Source organism: Setaria italica, chromosome III, assembly GCF_000263155.2.
Source record: "Setaria italica strain Yugu1 chromosome III, Setaria_italica_v2.0, whole genome shotgun sequence".
Taxonomy (NCBI): domain Eukaryota; kingdom Viridiplantae; phylum Streptophyta; class Magnoliopsida; order Poales; family Poaceae; genus Setaria; species Setaria italica.
The window spans coordinates 5229937-5250125 of NC_028452.1; the positions used below are offsets into that span (position 1 = coordinate 5229937).

General features: G+C 44.6%; 1 protein-coding gene across 2 annotated transcripts; it reads left to right on the forward strand.

Moving 5' to 3' along the window:
* Positions 1 to 8465: 8465 nt before the first annotated feature.
* Positions 8466 to 18570, forward strand: LOC101760251 (aquaporin TIP4-2). 2 transcript variants are annotated; one of them, XM_022825166.1, is made up of 4 exons: positions 8466 to 8810; positions 8958 to 9211; positions 17996 to 18095; positions 18173 to 18570. In XM_022825166.1, exons 1-4 carry the CDS (start codon positions 8657 to 8659, stop codon positions 18322 to 18324), a joined length of 660 nt encoding a protein of 219 aa, XP_022680901.1. In that variant the 5' UTR covers positions 8466 to 8656; the 3' UTR covers positions 18325 to 18570. The 2 variants fall into 2 exon arrangements, with proteins under 2 accessions (XP_022680901.1, XP_014660290.1); XM_014804804.2 differs by lacking the exons at positions 17996 to 18095; positions 18173 to 18570 and adding an exon at positions 11131 to 11835.
* The last annotated feature ends 1619 nt before the right edge of the window (positions 18571 to 20189 follow it).

Sequence of the window (20189 nt, forward strand, 5' to 3'; positions counted from 1 at the left end):
ACATGCGTGTGGTGGTACGTGCGGCGTGCGTTGATTGGCTGCGGCGGAGCGGCGGCAGGTGCGGAGTGACCGCGCCCACGACGTCGCGACACGGCACGACGCGGTCTGGCGCGCGGTGGGGCTGTGGTGCAAAGCAACAGGCGAGGCTACGAGCGCAGTCGCACGCACGCGACGCAGGGATGCTCCTGTCCGCGACACGCCCGTGGCGGCGGGCTAGGTTCCGGTATTCCGGAATCGCGGCAGCCACGGCGACGGCGGGCGGCGGCTGCGGCTGCGGCTGCAGCTCGATGGCCGGATTGGCAAGGTTTAAGCGGCGCGAAGGCCGGACTGGCACGGCTAGGAAGGTGGCATCGCGGATCACCGAGGGACGGAGGAGAAGATGGATGCCGACGCGGGGTGAACTTACGCTGCAGCGGCGGCGATGGACTCCTCTGCTTCGGCTTCTAGGCGATGACGGCGGTAGCGACAGCTCCGACTTCTCCTCGACGCGGCAGCTCCTCCAGCGCGGGCTACTCCTCTTCTCTCTTCCTTCCCTTCTGCCTTCTCTCCTTTCCCCTTCTCCCTTCTCCTCCTCTCTTCCTTCCTCCCCTTCTCTCTACTTGTGGCAGTGCTGGGGTGAGGCCCCGAGGCTTGGGATGAGCGGAAGGGGGCTGCCGGACGGGGCTATTTATAGCCCACGGCTGGGGCTAAGGCTTTGAGCGGCGCACCTCGGCTGTGCGCTGTTGATCCTCGGTAGGCTCGCCCAACTATGGCGTGGCGGCCATCGAGCGGCTCGGCGCTAGGGTTTAGGGGCGTGGTGTGGGGGTAGAGCGGTCCTTTCCCCGCGGTGGAAGGCTCCGGAACCGCGTGCGGCGTGGTAGCGTGTGCCAGCGCGGACGCAGCTGGCGAGCCCGTCCTGTCGGGCGCGCACACGCCACGTGTGTGACGGGGAAGGAGGAGGTGACACAGTGCCGGACTGGCAGGTGGGGTCCGCTTGGCGGCGAGAGAAGAAGAAAGGTGGGAGAGGCGGCGATTGGCGGGCCAGTTGGGCTGGCTGGGCCAGTTCGGTAGCTGGGCCGCAGGTGGGTGAGGGAGAGAAGTTAGCGGGCAGGCTGGTTGGTTGCGGGCCGGCCTGGTGGGGTTAGTTTAGATTTGGTTTTTGTTTTTATTTATATTTAGTTAGATTCAAAATTCGAACACACTGATATTTGAGATCCAAACAAAATCCAAGAAGAACCAAATTCATTCACACCAGCTTGAATTTAAATTGGGATTTAATTTATTAGGGAATTAGAAGTGAGTATCATTTGCTTTCTATTTTTCAAATAAGCACACAATTCACAAAATTTTAAATTTTTGAAAATTTCACTTAAATTAATATTTCAAAATTTCGGAATATTACACCCTTGCTGCCTTGTTGATTTCGTAACTGCCTGATGAAATTTTGTGGCTGTTTTTGTACAAATAACCGGAACGACGAAGCAGCTAGCTCCACTGCTCTAGTACAGGCTCTGCTCCTGCGCTCTGTGCTCCGCTCCACCACATGCTTCACGGCGACTTGGAAGCGACGACACTCTAGTAGCTAGGCAAGTCCATTATGATTGCTCCATCCATGCTTAGTCCTTGCGACAACACGATCAAACAGCACACGTGTAACAAATTAGGAAACCATCACTGGCTCCTTCCTCGACAGAACAGATAGTTCGGTAACGATGGCTCATGTCATGGGCCCTCTTTCAACCGACACACACAGTGAGCGACCCGTTGGAGGATTGCCTAATTTACATGTCATGTGTGTGTCCAGTTAAACTCTGTTGTATTGGTTAAAGAATATCAAATTGGTATTACTATCACAGCAAATAGTTCATCGCACATGGCGGTTAAAGGGTGACACCAAGGTTGTTAGCTGGAGTTTTTCTTGGAAGAAATATCATGGCCAATCGCAGTAAAGAGAGCTGGAATTCCATTTAAAACAGGAAAAGTTATAGTCCTTTCCTTTCTCATTTTATCGAGACTTTTCCAAAAGTCTTGTTGTAATTTTTCTCGCGATGAACATTACATTATTGTAATGACTAGGTCATTATTTTGTTGACTCTGGAAAACATTGGGCGATCAAAGAAAAAGGTTGGATTCTACTTCCCGTTCCAAATTGTAAGTTGTTCTAACTTTTCTATGTTCGTAGATTGCTATGCATTTAGATATATGCTATTATATGCTATTTTTATATGTATAACAAAATCTATGTATATAGGAATGCTAAAACAACTTGAAGGGAGTACTTAGAAAATATCATCACTATTCCTAGTCAAGAACGATGGAATTCCACTTAGAAGGAAAAAAAAATGTATGGTTCCACCCTGGCAAGGACTTCTTATTGACATGTTTTTCAGTCGAAACTGTTCAAAGAAAGACTTGCGATGAACAACAAGGCGCACAAAAATCACAATATAGTCAATCCCGTGTATTGTTAGTAGACCGGTATGTATCAATCAGTTTGGTAGCTATACCACACCACATTGGAAAACTGCTTCTCTTAAACAGTGAAAGTCACTCTTACCAAGTGCATGGAAATATCTATTGACGCTATTTATTTCCAACTTGGCGTGCAATTTTGCATGATACAGTCACAGACAAAGGAGGAGATATTTGCAACGGCGAGATAGGTACAGATGAGAATGCGAGCTCCAGATATCTTCAGGGTCTTGGGGTCGCACGCTGCCGCCCCGGCAGCCGGCGCTGCTGCAGTGGCGTGGCGACCGCCGGCGAGGCCCAAAGCGGCATCAGCGACTCCATTGATGCTGGCCAGGCGACACCACGGGATCCTCTCGCGATCCATACGTGAGGCATTCAAGGGGAAAATTCCCTCGAACAAAAGGGATAACCCAGCGATGGAGGATGCAGAGGCGCGATCTCGTCTATCTGCGACGATCGATGACATTGTTGCATCATCCAAAGGATCAAAGATGATCTATCGTGCGGAGGGACAATTTAACATTGCCAATGGCAAGTTTTGGGACTGTTCCTCCGATTCTGAGGTTGACGAAGATCTCGGCAACGTCGAAACCACACATCAGCTACGTTCTTTTGTGGCTGCAGGTCCGATCTCCAAGCCGACGTCCGCGGTTTCAGTACGGGCCGTCGGGGAGCGACGACAACCACATCAACAACAAAACTAGGGCTGCTGCCTTGGGACAGGAAAAAACAATGGAAAGGTCCGTTGCCAAAACCTAGGTGCTCACCGCAGAGAACCATGGGGGATTTCCTGGAACCGATCTTGGAAGAAGTTCGTTCTTCATTACCTCCTGCAGATACCCAGCAAAGTAGGCGCAGTTCAGATCCTGAATTCCAGCCGGTTCAAAATTCAAAAGCATCAGTGGTTGGGCCTTCAACTGGACCCGGATTTGAGTCAGGCTCCTACTCGAGCTGGGCCCGACGTAACCCTGGCCTAGCTTCCCTATGCAGGCGGCTAACACACAGACCATGCCTTGTGCAAGATTCGTACGTGCAAGTGCTCATGGCAGGGCGATCTGCGGCGGCTGGTGGAGCGGGTGGAGGCGGAGATCAGCGCCCTGGTCGGAATTATAGTGGCCAATTTCGAGCGGCGCGCGGCCAAGGTCGGTCTCCCAGACCTTACGGCGGGGGTAGAGGCTGTGACTACAGAGAAGCAATAATAGATTTTGCTTATGATTTTTTCTCTTATGATAAGTGAACTTTTATTTTTATTTTAGTGGTGAACTATTAAGATGAATTTGTTGATAGAATTTGGCTGTGTGTGGTCGTAGAGGCTGGAGACAATTCCATTTAAAAAAAAGATATTTTCAGCTGCTGTGTTTCCCTTTCCTACGCTTGCACAGTTACTGGTGGGTGCAAGGCAATCGGATAGCTCTGTCGTCGCCGCCGGGACCAGATCCAGCTGAGGCTGAGCGAAACTTCTTCCAAGGCATCCGGTCATACTCTACCATGGGATCCAAGGATTCAAAGTTTCATTGTCGATGTGGATAAGAAGCAGCAGCAAGATATTTGCACCCTGCCCTTTTTTGTACTTGCAAAAACGACAGAACGTCAACTGGTGCTGACTGTGCACCATGAGTCCATGAAGCTACTGTGTGGTTTTCTGTCCATTGATACAGCTGGGCTGAACAGTTACGTGTACCCTGGATCACAGGATGATTTGATAGCATAATAATGCATTTCACTACTAGAGAAATGTTTCATCATATTGCTTCAATTTGTTAGACGATTATTGATTTAATGATTTGTATTGAACATCTTAAGCTTCTGTTTAGGGGGCATTCCGATTAAAGTAATCAATGCCATAAACGAAGTGTACGATCTGTACCGATATCTGGCGTAGTACCACCAACTGATATTGCATATTTGGAAATGTCACAAGGTTACAGGATCAGCATGCTCCTTTATTTGCATGTTGGGGAGGGTCACTAAGTAGAGAATTGGCTTTCGATGCGCCCCCTTTTATCCCGGTTTAAAGTTAGCCCGGGACAAAAGGTTCACCAACCGGGACAAAAGCTCGGTTACTGGTGGGGGACTCACCAACCGGGACCTTTTATCCCGGTTGCAAAGGCTAGTGTGAAAAAAAGATCCTGAGAGGCATTTTATCCTGGTTTGAAACACCAATCGGGATAAAAGACCCCCCCTTTTATCCCGGTTGGTAACACCAACCGGGATAAAAGGGGGGCACCAACCGGGATAAAAGGGGGGTCTTTTATCCCGGTTGGTGTTTCAAACCGGGATAAAAGGGTCCCCAACGAGGTCACTGGAACAGGACTAAATCCCTCGAACCCTTTTATCCCGGTTTGTAATACCAATCGGGATAAAAGGGGGGTCTTTTATCCCGGTTGGTGTTTCCAACCGGAATAAAAGGGTCCCCACGAGTTAATACAAAAGGATAGCATCCCTTACATAGTCAGATGTGGTGTGTAGGTGGGATGGCAAAGAAGCTACGCGCGAGGTTGGAGGTTGTGGGTGTGGGGGGCCTCCTGGGAGCTCGGGATTTTTTTTTTGCAGCGCCGGCCGTGGTGACCCATTTTATCACGGTTGGTAATACCAACCGGGATAAAAGGGGGGTCTTTTGTCCCGGTTGAGTGACCCGGGATAAAAGATCCCCTTTTGTCCCGGTTGGTTTATCCCGGATGGATTTTCGGGAGATTTGCACCCTACCAACCGGGACTAAAGCCCAATTCTCTACTAGTGGGTTATGATCGAGTCGTTGATGTGGGCCAGATCATAGGGATCTAAATCTCAACGTATACTCATCGTGGTCAAGACCCATCGCATTCTACACAGCAATACATGAACAGATCACTTTCATTCTCTTTCTTCAAAAGATCACACTCATTTTCTCCCCAACTACTCTGCATGAGTATTATATTCAACTTCCGGTTGAGTTTATCATACAGAGTGGAAGAAAATATCTCAAGACATTATGTGGTCATAGAGACACTTACGATCTACTACTCTGGTCAAGTTGTAAGTTGGACAGCAGTAGAAGCTAAACTAGTTTTTCTTCCATAATAGAAATAAAAATCAATGCAATGAAAAAGGCAGAAGTCAGTCTTGAATGTCTATGGTTTGTAGAAACAATAATGCATATACCAATGTAATATGATCAATGTGCTAAGGCACGGTCGCGAAAAAAAAATATCAATGTGGATGGGTGACAGGGCGATGGCTGGCCACCATCCAGAAATCCCTTTGCAAGTTGTCGGCGTGAAATATGGCCAGGTTGGTGTATTGCAAGGCATGTGTATATCTATGCAACAATACAAGGGGGGGAAGGGGATCATTTTCGTCCATTCAACTCCGGCTTGAGTCGTTGATGACAACGAGTGCAAGAAATATCTCACGCAATCATGTGGAAGTAAATTCATCGAGGGTTAGAAATCCATACACGCTCTCTTTAGGGTGTTTGGATACCCCATGTTAAAGTTTAGCACATGTCACATCGGATGTTTGGAAGCTAATTAGAAGTATTAAACATAGGCTAATTACAAAACTAATTGCACAGATGGAGTCTAATTCGCGAAACGAATCTATTAAGCCTAATTAGTCCATGATTTGACAATGTAGTGCTACAGTAACCATTTGCTAATGATGGATTAATTAGGCTTAATAGATTCGTCTCGCGAAATAGCATAGGGGTTCTGCAATTAGTTTTATAATTAGCTCATGTTTAGTCCTCCTAATTAGCATCCGAACATCCAATGTGACACTGCTAAAGTTTAGCACCTAGTATCCAAACACCCTCTTAATTTAGTCACACTCGGACTGAGCCTACCTAAGGACGGCACATAGGCTAGCCCTACTAGGTAGCTACCCGATTGCACTTGACGCCACCGATGCCACGAAAGCATCTAGAGGTGGACGCTAGAAGGACAATAGTGTGGCTCATTTCCTTCTTTCTCATCCACTATCTTTTTAAAACCATTTTGAACTTCTTAAAACATTGCAAATCAATATGATAAATATTGTGATCTTCTTGAACTGGGATGGTCTTCAAATAAATATTTTGCCTCCAGCAGGACACTACATGGGGGTTCTTACCGTAGATTACTTTACTTTTATTAAGATAGAAGCATACTATGTTCCAAGATGCTGAACAAATCATCATCCTGAACAAGGGCAGCTAAACCCTCCATATTATTGGATCAAAATATTAAGTTCATTTAGCAGTCTTTGTAAAAAAAAAAAGGTTCATTTAGCAGTAAGGGGAAAAGAACGCGGATACACACAAAACAAGTACCAATTGAAACTTCAAAGCACATGCCATTTGCCCAAGAAAATTTTCAGTAAATTATCGACCGAGATTACATATATGAATATAATAGAAACAGAAATATAGGGAGTACAAATTCTGAGATTGACGTGAGAAGATGTAGCTAGAGAAATTCGACGGAAATGACAGTCTGACGGCACGCTTTATATCTTGTCTGCTTAGCAAGTAGCATTTGGGAAGATCTATCAAATTTGGCTGAGACTCTTTTTTTTTATGAAAAAGAAATTGGCGAGACTCCGGCAGCGAGTGCTCAGGCTTTCTGCAGTCTTGCTTAATTTTACACCAAAGACATATTATTAAATACCATTGGAGATGTGCGTGTTACATGTATAAAAATATCTAGAAATTAAATCAGAAGCTTTATGCTGCCGCACAACTTGAACATCTCAACAGAAGCGTTAGCCATACGTGCACAAAGTACCTGCAAATGACACATTTTACGATCCAAACCATAGTCTCTGATTTGTGCGCGAGAAAGAAAGAACTATTCCGGCTGGCAAAAAGCTGTATGGATGTAACATTAGCAGTAGTCGTCATCCAGCACTCTAGCTTATTGTACCAGCTAGTAGACTGATCTCAACCTGGCCGGCAACACCTAACAAGTTGGAAACTGCATCAGACTCCACACATAAGCACGAAAGCGACTTCATATTTTAGCTTGCAATTCTTTTGGCCTCGAGATAAAGCACAACGTCTTGTCAAAAGGAAAAAGTAAAAAAGAAAGCACAAGGGAGGTCCCGGACAGTGACGTGGAGTGTGAAGTGTGCCCGGCGATGCCGACGTGGACGAATGGCAGGTGGACAGGCCGGACGTCTGGAATGATGTGCAGCCGGGAAAAAAGAATGCTTGGCGCCAAACACAAAGGAGTCGCCGGTAAGCAACGAAGGGCGTTTACGGAATTGGGGAGACAAGTGGACAAGCCAGGTACAAGACGTCCAATAATCCAGGTACAAGACGTCCAATAATCCTGTTTACTACTACTAGCACCGGTGCGTCTAATCGGCTAATCAGATGCCATCTGGATGGACGGTTTTCCGAGTTGGCATACGAGTTCGAAACGTGCCAGTTTGAAATACTACTCCGGTGGTAGATGACATGTACTAGCGCTGTACGTGGAATTAGAATTTTTTTTTTTAGGAATGTGTGCTCGTTTTCTTTTTCTTCGTGATATATATATATATATAGCTATCTATTCCTTTTTCTTTTACTGAACCATAAATAATTGATCTTGAATAAAATAGTACTCATTAAAGGATGATATAGCAAAAGAAGCAATGGATAATACAAAATAAACATAGGATAGGATAGAGCAAGAAAGGTAAATCGATGAAAAAATTTAAATAAATAGTTGCAGTATGCAACCGCATTCACGCGTCAAATACGAAATTCCTGAAAAGAAGGTTTTGCAAATTTGAGCCAATCAAATTAAAGCAAAGCAAAACTTGCCGTCCAAATCAATTTAGTCACCTCACCACACAAGATAAGAAACTGAGCCGCGCCCACACCACACTCTGATGAACACTGCACACCAGCAATCTCACTGGTAGTCCAGGCTCACAGCCACATTTTCCTTGGCTGAGATGGCGACCCCCAGGGCCACAAACCAAGCTGGACCAGTTTGCCCACGCCTCAATTCCTCTTCCTCTATAAGAACAGGAACAGCCGGGGCGAGGCGCCACAGAGCTCCAGAGCCCCCGCCGTGCGTGCCCCACCGCCCTGGAAATCGAAATATCTCCCTGCACTTTTCCGTGCGCTTTTCCTTCTGGCCAACAGGAAAACCTGAGCCTTTTACCTCCCCCGCTTTCCCCTCCCCCTCGCCCGTCGTCGCCTCCCTGCCAAGAACAGAGCGAGGAAGCTCCTCGGAATCCATCCGTCCGTCCAGCCATGGCAACAAAGCTGATGCAGAAGTTTGTGGACTCGTGCGACGACGGCGGCGACGCCGGCCAGCAGGACGCCGGCTGCGTGCGCGCCGTGCTGGCCGAGCTCGTCCTCACCTTTCTCTTCGTCTTCACCGTCGTCTCCGCCGCCATGGCCGCCGGTAATAACCTCATGCATCCCCTGCTGCCTGTGCCTGGCCGACGGCCGTCTCCTGTCCGCTCAATTTCCCTCTCTCCTTTTCTCCCCATGAAAAGAAAGAAAGAAAGAAAGAATTTTTTCCTCCTAACTTTTGGTATGGTTGGAGCAGGATCTGGTGTGAAGGCAGGCGAGGCCATGCCGATGGCTGCGCTGGCGGCGGTGGCGATCACGAACGCGCTCGCGGCGGGGGTGCTGGTGACGGCGGGGTTCCACGTCTCCGGCGGACACCTGAACCCGGCGGTGACGGTGGCGATGATGGTGCGGGGCCACCTCTCCAAGCTCCGGACCGTGCTGTACGTCGCCGCGCAGCTGCTGGCATCCTCCCTCGCCTGCATCCTCCTCCGCTACCTCACCGGCGGCATGGTACGCGTCCCATCCAATCCATCCATGGATCTACTACCTATTTTTACTCTGCTTTACATACGCGGTCCGGAGGATCCGGGGAAAGGGGACGGAAAATTTGCGTTCTTCTTCGATGAGGCTCGAATTGATTTGGGCTGTCGTGCTGTCGGACTGCGATTGTTCGGCAGGTTTTGGCGGGCCATGCTTGTCTGTCTCAAATTAATTTGGGCTGGGCCTGAATATGCCTGGAACGCGTATTTGTAACGGTATGTATGTATGGGTGACCCTGGCCCTTTTTTACGGGCTCGGGTGGGCTTATGGGTAAATATTTTGTTTAATTTTGCTTACTTTTTGTGGATTTTATTAAAAGGGCGAAGAAAACTTTTTTTCATAACAAAAACTGAACTGTTTTGTTCTAGACGCTGTGGCCAGTATTTAAGAAGAGTAGTAACAATTACTCCTACCTCACAAAAGAACAGTGACTATCAGAACGTTCTCGAAGGAAAAAGAACAGATAAGGAGTTAGGGAGCCACATAGTGCTCGATCAAAAACTGAAGACCCAAACTGTGGCTATATGATACTAAATTGTTTGTTTCCTTCGTTAAAAGTGATGAATTTTAATATATCTGTACGTATTTTAAGTTTAGGATGAGTTATAACAAGTTCAGTTTTCATGAAAGCTTGTAGGTTTGAGGTTCAGATTTCACACAAACATGCAGTGCTTAAACAATCTTTTCCACCAAAAGTTGTGTCTTTGATTCATAAGTTACCTGATGGCCTCCTAAGTTTGTATCATTCACCTATCTATCCGGTGCCCGAGCTTTAGTTCTCTTTAGCCTATGATCAATCCAACATTAGAAGCATGGAAGTCTCTTCTGTACAGCTAACTAAAACAAGTTTACAGTCATAAAGGATAACCAACTTAGCAGATCAGATTTGCTGATGTAAGGATTGATTTGCATAAAATTGCTCGTGAAGTTACCAAGGTGCTATCAAATGTGACCTTTCAGAAGTTGAAGAGCCAGTAAGTGTGTTTGGATGCATGGAGTAATTTTTAGTTCGGGTCACATCAGATGTTAACGTGAACTAATTATAAAACTAATCGCATAAACCATAGCTAATTCGCAAGACGAATCTATTAAGCCTAATTAATCCATAATTAGCACATATTTACGGTAGCAACACATGATCAAATCATGGATTAATTAGGCTTAATAGATTCGTCTCGCGAATTAGCCTTCACTGATGCAATTGGTTTTGTAATTAACCTATATTTAATACTCCTAATTAATATCTAAACATTCGATGTGATAGGACTAAACTTTAGTCATGTGGAACCAAACAGGGCCTAAGTCATACTATCATACTTGTCGTTAACTTAGACAGGGTAATAATAATGTATATATAGCCAGCTTACATCTTGTCCGCTTAGAACCGAATGAGCCCACCAATATTTTTTAACATCCCTTTTTGTTTTTTTAGAAGATGGAACAATAAGACTTGATCCTCACAAAAAAAGAACAAAAAAACTTACTGAACTCACCAATCTTCTTTTTAACATCCCTTTTGGTTTTCTTAGATGATGGAATACAAAGACTATGCTGAACTCAGTCACCAATCTTTCCTTAACATCCCTTTTTGCTCTTTTAGATGATGGTGGAAACAAAAGATTCGATCCTCACCAAAAAAGAGAATAAAAGACTTGAGTGAAGTCACCAATATTTTTTTAACACCCCTTTTTCTTAAGAACTAAAATGAAACATTGAAGACACCAATCTGACCTGCCACAGGAATATAATGTAGGGATTCTTTTTGTCAGGGAGCAAGAAAGCTACAGAATGATATTAAAAGAAAAACTGACACGTAGAACGTGGAAAATGGCTTGGATCAACATTATTTCAGAATGCTAACCAAAGCATTCTCCAAATGCGCAATGCAGGTGACCCCGGTGCACGCCCTGGGCGCGGGCATCCGGCCGATGCAGGGCCTGGTGATGGAGGTGATCCTCACCTTCTCCCTCCTGTTCGTCACCTACGCCATGATCCTGGACCCGCGGAGCCAGGTCCGCACCATCGGCCCGCTGCTGACGGGGCTCATCGTCGGCGCCAACAGCCTCGCCGGCGGCAACTTCACCGGCGCGTCCATGAACCCGGCCCGGTCCTTCGGGCCGGCCCTGGCCACCGGGGACTGGACCCACCACTGGGTCTACTGGCTCGGCCCGCTGCTGGGTGGGTCCCTCGCCGCGGTCGTCTACGAGTCACTGTTCGTGGTCAACAAGACGCACGAGCCGCTGCTCAATGGGGACTGCTGACGATCAGGCCCGGCAATGGGCTTACATACATGATATATATAGATATTATATTGGCCAAGGTAATTAGAGAGGGTTGTTGTAAAATAGTTCCAGTGTGGAACTTGTTGGATGTACAAATTGTTGATGGGCTTTTAAGGGCAGTATTCTTTGTTTCTTTTTTTTCTCCATGTGAAGGGCTTCTTTTTTAAGAGGGCTCTGTCAAATGAATTGTTAAGGCTATTATTAGTTAGCCATGTAAAGAAAATTTGTACTATCAACTTGTTGGATGCAAGGGATTTTTCTAGTTAAATTGTATACGAAGGTACTTCTGTTTTTGAGAAGAAATTGGAATCATATTGCTTCCTTTTGTGCTGAGTAAAGAAGTTCAGTCATACTACATTTCTAATTCGAAATCAAAATAAAACAGAGCACCATTAAACTAACGTTTGAACCTAAGTATTCAGCTCATTTTTGGGCCTGCAGATCCAGCCAATGATCCATGAACTTTACAAACCCAAAGGTGCCATTGGGTTTCCCTAAACCGAGACTATGTTCTTAGCCACACACACACCATTCTCCGGTGGTCCGGATAGGATTCTTTCGACACCCACAGAACAACAACCCTTTCGCTAGGGACCAGGAAATGCAAAAGACTCGTCACCTACCATGGAACATATACACGTGCGGGAGTGCGATAGTCGTGCCCACGGAGACTCAAGAGCAACCGCGCAGAGTAAGACATGCAAATGTTTGAGCAAGTGCGTTGGGATTGGTTCTGAATTTTCGTCCCTTTCGCTGCGAAAAGGAAAGTTAGCTTTGATTTGGGCTTTATGACTCATTTCGATGGGCCTAATCCTGGGACCACTCAGTCAGTCCCGTCTATTGCGGAAAGAGATCGACTAGGCCCTAAAAAGGCCTAGTGTGTCTGTCATGTGCATGAGGCCTATGGGCCAACTTTATCGTGAGATTGGTAAGCCCACCGCATGGGAAAACAGACCAACAATATGCAACAAGCACGTGGGAAATGGATGCAAGAGGAAGAATAATTAATTCCATATATGCCAACAATATGCATAGTTTGAGCTCCACCAATATAAATCCAACACCACGTTGTCAAAAAAAAAAATTCAACACCACACAATAATTAATTACAGTCCCACACCGTCACCAACCATCACAACCGCTAGATTATTCCATATACGTCGGCAACCAGCACCGATCAGTGGTTGACGACGTCGCACCGCTTCCTGATCTCCCCCTCCTCGCCGGTGAGCACGCCGAACCCGGCGAGCTTCACGAACGTCGAGGCGAAGGCCCCGAAGAAGCCCTCCCTGTCGTGCGCGAACCACCGCACGTGCCCCGCCGTGTAGGTGTCGACGGTGAAGAGCCCGCGGCCCACCGTCGCGCCTCGGAAGTAGTGCGTGTAGAACAATGTCGGCATCAGGTCGCTGGGGACGACCAGAACCTTCATGACCAGCGGCGACACGATCTTCTTCGGGCATAGCAGGTGCAACGTGGCTTCATAGCCCTTGTCGCGGCACTCCTGGCTGGTGTCCACATTGACGCAGTGGCCGCTGTTGGAATTGATCTTGGCTTAGTCAGAGAGGATCGAGTCCTAAGAGGCCAACTGCCACCCCGTTGCCCTAGTCAAGGGCAACAACCTAACAACCAACGATAAGGTCCCAGGTGCGGCCGTGCTATAAGAAGGGCCCCTTGAGTCCAAACGTGATGAGAAAAAGAGTTCTCCTAGCCCCTTTGCACGGTCACACACTTGAAGGCCTCCGCCAGCCACTGTCCTTCTGGTGATGGTGTTTCTCGTCTGGAGATCATCCTCGCCATGCCTGCTCCCTCAAGCAGGCACGGGAACATCAGCAGTCTAAGGGCATCTACGAATGCACATGTAAGTGAGATTAAGTCTTAATTAATTACGATCTTAGGTGTTCATGTCATTAGGCTATCAGATCTTGCGAATCAGTAATATATTTTTTACTACATTTGGTATCAGAGCCGGTTTAGTCTAATCATGAGCTCTAAGATTCGGTTTAGATCGGGATTAAGTGAGCAATTAGTGATGCATCTTCTCTGTTCAAGTTTTTATGCGTGATTAGATGCAATGTCTACTTGCCTATATGGGAATTAGCTTACTGCAAGATTAACAGATGAGATTTTCACATGTTATGCCCTCTTATCTATACCGTGAGTCTCAAGTGTGAATTCATGTACCTTAATCTAGTTCGGTTTGAGCCTCAAGTTCAAGTTTAAGTTTAACTTTGATCTGTTAGTGCCGGATTAGATCAATGAGCCACATTACATGCCTAAGTTAGCATATTAGACCCTAATTGAGCCCTATTTCATGTTAATTAGGTGATTAGGGTTAGGGTTCATCTCTATTTTCCCCAATTTCCCAACTGCTAGTCCAAAATTCACGCAATTAGTGTTCAAATTCATGAAATTGAATGTGCATCAGCAATTAGAAGGAGGGGAATCGAAAGAATCTTGGATTCATGAGAAGAAAACCCAACTTCACAAAGAGATCCCCAAAATTTTCTCCATCAGTAACCCTAACCCAACCTGAGGATGAGAAAACCTACCTTTGGTTTGGCCGACGGCCACGCGTGGCATGAAGCTGCTGCCACAAGTGGACGCCGGCGCTCTTCTTCGACGAGCCGCGTAGGCCCGTGACTTGAGCATGGGACATAAGGTTGTCCCGCGCAGGCCAGGCGCGACGCGAGACTAGCCACGCGGCATGAGCTCGGGCCGCACGGAGATCCAGCACACCGCCGTAGACGAGCCACGCCTCTTGCAGCCACTGACGCCGCCATCGTCTTGAGGTCGTGCGCCATCGCCCACCATAAGAGCAGCCCAGCGGAGCCCCTCGATGGAACCACGTGCAACTCAGTCACACGCGGTGCCGGCGAGAGGGCTCGCGGTGGCGCAAGGCGTGGGTGGCGCATTTCGGCTGGCACGATGGCGGGTGGCGTCGGAGCTGTCGGAGGAGAGCGATGGCGCAGAGGTGAGAGAAAGGGAGGAGAAATGAGCTAGGGTTCCGGGGAGGAGGCGGCACTCGGGGGGGTTTTGATTCCCCAAGGAACGCGCTGAGCCGTCCATCTGGAGTAGACAGTCCAGATGGATGGAGGAGGTAGGGAGTTAGCGGGCTTAGAGCCTAGGTGGGTGGCGAGCGGCGTTGGGCCGAATTGGCAGCCCATCCATTGGCTGTCATCGCTCGTAGCTAAGCAGCGTGCAGGCCGGGCCTCTAGCAGGCCAGCGGGCAGACTTAGGCCGTGAGCTAGGTCGAGCTGTGCTAAGCTGCTAGTCGTGCTGGGCCCGGAAGGGAAAATGGGCCACGTGAGGAGAGCTGAGCACGCATGAGTCATGGGCCGTTGCGGGCTGAATCGAAGTTTAAGGTTGATTTGAAGTTTTCTCAGCCCGTCTGAAGTTTTACCTTTACATTTAATGTTTTCAGTTTATATTTTCTATGAGTTGTTTAATTATGCCAATTAAATGGCTAAGTTGCATAATTACACAAATTGCTTTATGTGATGATATTCCGAGCTTATGTGAGATTTATTAAGAATTATTTGATGTAATTCTTGGACACACAATCAATTTCGGACCAACGTTGTTATTAATTGCTTGCCCATGAATGTTTAGTTTAACTTATTTTGCTTCTGCCCAACGGTGATGCAAAATTATTCTCAGCTATTTTAATGTTGTTTTGCTCCTGCCCAACGGTGGTGCAAAATCAATTTAATATGAAGGTGCCTTTGTTTAATATAAGTTAAAGTTAAGAAAGAGGCTAAAGCAACTGAGTTTTAAGTTTTATGTATTATTAGGATTTAAAGATTCTAATTTTACGCTATAAGTTTTATGCTTCCATATTAAGACTCTATTATGATTAAGTCTGTCCTAACTAAAATGGGACCAATGAGAAATTTTGGTTAGAAATATAATAATGTCATCGGATTTCTTAGTAGCACCTTTTATTATCCATTATAAGTAATGGTAAGGTGTGTTTTAAATGTCTCTAATTGGGATGGAACCAACGAGAAGTTCTAATTAGAGATCTAATGACATTCCCAAGAACTTATGATGGCTCATGATTACATACTGACCAAAGTTGTTTGTAATTATTTGTCACCTATATTAGTGAACTAGTCCTTTCTATAGGTAGTTCATTTGTCAGACTATTATTTATTCCTTCTTTGTTTTCTGCCCAACGGTGATGCGAAGTAGAATTATTAAGTTTTAGTGTCAACATGATGTAAATCTAGATGTGGATTTCTATCATGGTAGATTGTTATTCGCATTTATCGTGAATACCAATGCGTTTATGTAATATCCCTATTCAGCCATAAGTTTCGGCTACTTTTCAGTACCCTATAAGCAATATAAATGAGATAATTGTCCATACACACAAATTTGACTCTCATTAGAAAAGTCTTCACAAATTTAGAACGATGACGAGAATCCAACGATTTTCTCATCAGTTGAATGACTAATGGGAGCAATCTGATTAAAAAAGTTTACGTTCTATGATCATGCTAGTAAGGATGTGGGGGAGCAATCCCTAGAAAAAATTGTTTAAGCACATCTAGCATTGATCAGGACTTTTGAGTTCACTCTGCTAAGTTATTGCTCCTAGTGTAAAGGTGAACAATGATCAAGTTCAGAGAAAAGAAATGCGTGTTCAAATAAAAGGAGTTGGTTAAGTCTAAAATAAATTGGTATGGCCAACATAATTATAAGATAAAGTGGAATATAAGCATCACAAGAGATCATCAGATTGTGGTATTCCACATTTTCGAAAGGGAAAGTGGAACATCTCTTTCCACCAATTGATAAAGATTTTATTCCACTTGTAGCTAAAGGGTATTGTATAAGAAGTACCGATGAGAAAAGTAGAAACTTTAGAAGTAATATTCATCCTGCGTAATAACATAAGATTGCGATTATTAGTTTTGATGTTGTTGCCTCCTCACCTATTAGCTATTTCTGATAGAGTCAAAATAGTGAACTACCGTGGGTTCACGTACAAAACGTGGCTCTAAAGGAAAATTAACAAAGGGGCCTGAGCCGATGCTTATGGCAAAATGAGGCAGATGAATATTCATAAGGTTAAGGGATTGAATAAGAGAAAAGTTGATGACACTAAGATAGTGGTACATAAGCATTATGAGAAAGTATTGAGTAATAGTACCTAAATTTTAGTACATTATTTCTTAAGGATATAATTAATTATGCACATGAGTATGAACTACCATTAGAAAAGTTTTGGTAAATAGTACATTGATAAGAATTCAATGAATTGTTTACCATATGCTTAGCAGGAGTAGCGTAAATGTATGTCCCTCAAGAGTATGTCAGGATCTGGGGGAGCAATTCCCATGTTGGATAAAGTTCTCTAACAATAATTAGTTAGGACATATGAAATCTATAAAATCTTTGAGTTCATTTCAATCATAAAGCACAGATTGAGAAAATGAACCCTAGCTGATTATATTAATGTGCATTTTGAGTAAAGTTAGCAACCTTATCAACATGTTGTCAATATTTTCTTAGGAATAATAATAAAAAAAAGTCTAAGATAATTCTTGGAGTTACATATGGATGAGGATGATGCTGAAGCTGTTATAAGACAGCTTAAGTTATACTTTCATCCTCAATTCTGCTAAATAGAATATGCCTCTCTATGTTGCATTATTGGGAACAATGAGCATGTTAACTCTTCATGCTTTCCTTTAGAAGTTGGATTAATGAGAGCTCATCAAAATGTGGATCACTTTACTAATAAACCCACATTTTGAGGGGGAGATTAGAACGTCTCATTAAGATAGAGATGCTTGCCCACTAAAGTGAGAACATTACACTAATCACTTCTAAAGATAAGAATTATGGTTGGAAATTTTAAAGTATAACCACATATTTTTTAGTTGGTACCACAGAAAATAAATGTGTTCTGTAAAGATACCGAATTATGATGGCTTGTGCATATGGCTCATTGAACTTAGCTTCCAACTTGAGAGGGTACTATTTTAATTTATTACGTACATACCAGATAAGCATTACCTTGTTAAGTAATAAAGTCGAAGAAGATTAGTGGGATTACGAGGCACATGATTAAAAGGGTCTCTAATGAACCCTAGATAATCATCTAAATAAGAAAGGTCTCATCTTCAATTACTTGTGTTAGTGTATATGCCTTTTATTAAGCAGGATTTCCTAACGGAGTCAAAACAGTGGACCATAAGGGTTCGTATAATTAATAGTGACTCTAAAAAAAGGAAGTATCGCTACTCATAACAAATGACTCTCATAAATCAAGGAATTGGTAGTGACAACTGAAGTAAAATAATATCTTTAACTAAAGCTTGACTCTTGTTGCTCTTTTTTTGAGAGCCATAAGTATCTATAGACTCTTGTTGCTCATTATTTTAGAGAGCCATAAGTATCTATATTATGATGTGTAAATTTAAGAGGGATATTGTATAAAACTTAAAGCTTAATTTTCCTTCAGGTGCAGCGTGGCTTCGTAGCCCTCGTCGCGGCGCTCTCGGCCAGTGTTCACGTTTATGCAGTGGCTGCCCCCCAGCGTGTGACCTCCTACATTAATGCATGTATGAAATGATCGATCCCACACCTTGCGAAAAATAATTCGTGTTCAAACGTTTGTACAAAATTTGCATATATATAGATCATCGACCAAGGCGGCGCACGTACATGGACTTGGCAGTCGTGGAAGAGAAGGCTGAGGAGGGCGGCTGGCGAGGTGGGGTCCACAGCGAAGACCGGCGAGAGGGACTCCTTGACGACGCGTTCCAACTGCGGGCAGGGCTCGTGTCGTAATGGTCGACGGAGAGGCCACCGCCGCCGTAGGCATCACCTGTCGCCGTGCACACACGCAGCGCTACCACGAGCACGAGTACGTATGCACGAACACGAGCAAGAGCACCGAGCTTTTCACCAGGAGTGTCGGCCATCTATCCTGACTATATTTTTTTTTCTTGTAAACCGTGTATGTAATACTCCCTCCGTTCCAAATTGTAAGTCATTTCAATTTTTTTGGAAGTCAAAGCATCTCAAGTTTGACCAAATTTATACAATAAAATACTAACATTCATGATACTAAATAAGTACCATTAGTTTCTTCATTAAACATATTTTCATAGTATATCTATTCGGCGTCATAAATCTTTATAATCCTCTCTATAATAATTTTGGTCAAACATAAAATGATCAATTTGGAACGGAGGGACAACTTTTTTTAGTTTCAGAGAACCATTATTCTCAGTGTGAACAGAGATGCTTAATTGGAAGCTTGTCAGAGAACGAAAGATTCTCCCTTCCCGGATGAGGTTACTGTTCTTTGCAGAACGAAATGTCAGGAACTCAGGATGCAGGTTTTCAGGGGGGAGCCGGAGAGGTCTCGGTCACGAGTTTAATGCATTTGGTTTGTATCTATGGGGTTCCTAGTTTGGGTTGTAATCCTGAAATTGTATCTGACACATTACCAGTAGTCGGCAACCACCCACTTGACCTAACGACTCTTGCAACAGAGTCTCATGGAGATGAAGTTAATGGACTTGGAGCTAGTGCCTTGGAGAACTGCGGTTGGAGTGTTCATTTTAATGGTGGATCTAAAGTTAAAGGTGTGTTTGGTTGGATTGTGGTTTTTGGAAAAGCTGCTGTGAGTTGTGAGCTGTGGGAAAAGTAGAAGATCATTTGATTAGAGCAGCTGTAAAACTGTAGGCTGTGTAAAAAATACATGTAATGCCCCTAAAAGTCTGTGGGTGTGTTTATATGCAAATTGTTCGTAATAAAATAATGTGTTCACTAATTCGTATATAAATGACTATTTTAGAAAGGAAAAAAATAAATTTTATATGTTCTTCACCCATCAAAGTGATTGGTCCACATAAATAGAACAATATCCATCAAAAAGTTTATACAATGATGTCATCCCTCAACATTAATGTCCTCCTCTTACACTAACTAAAGCATCAGCTATCCTAGTATGAATGGTATTTATAGTATCCTCATTCTGCCACATCGTCACTCTCATCTCCTTGTGTTTGTCTCGTGCCATTTGTATGTTGTACCAAGTACTCCTCATCAACATCACATCTCTCGAACTCCTTATCATGTGGAAGACGACATGAATTCTGGCAAAGCTTTTGGAGCAGTGAGTCATCAGTCTAGCATCAGCAGATTTGACAGCAGTTGTTTATGCCCATACTCCCGTAGGGGGTGTTTGGATACACCCTCCTAAACTTTAGGACCTGTTACATCGGATGTTTGGATACTAATTAGGAGTATTAAATATAGTCTAATTACAAAACTAATTACGCAGATGGAGTCTAATTCGCGAGATGAATCTATTAAGCCTAATTAGTCCATGATTTGACAATGTGGTGCCACAGTAACTATTTGTTAATGATGGATTAATTAGGCTTAATAGATTCGTCTCGCGAATTAGTATAGGGGTTCTGCAGTTAGTTTTATAATTAGCTCATGTTTAGTCCTTCTAATTAGTATCCGAACATCCAATGTGACCCTCCTTTTAGTACCTCGTATCCAAACACCTCCTTAGTATTATCCTTCATGCTGTTCTGCAAGCCTATTGCATAATGCATTGCAGAACTAGACAGCTAACAGCTTGCATTTCAGCAGAGCCTCATTAGGTCCCTCCATGCCGGTAAGGTTCAAGAGAG

Coding starts and splice junctions, on each gene's coding strand:
- LOC101760251 (XM_014804804.2), top strand. CDS start 8,657: ATGGCAACAAAGCTGATGCAGAAGTTTGTGGACTCGTGCGACGACGGC. Junction 8,811..8,957: donor CTCCGCCGCCATGGCCGCCG/GTAATAACCTCA, acceptor TGGTTGGAGCAG/GATCTGGTGTGAAGGCAGGC. Junction 9,212..11,130: donor GCTACCTCACCGGCGGCATG/GTACGCGTCCCA, acceptor TGCGCAATGCAG/GTGACCCCGGTGCACGCCCT.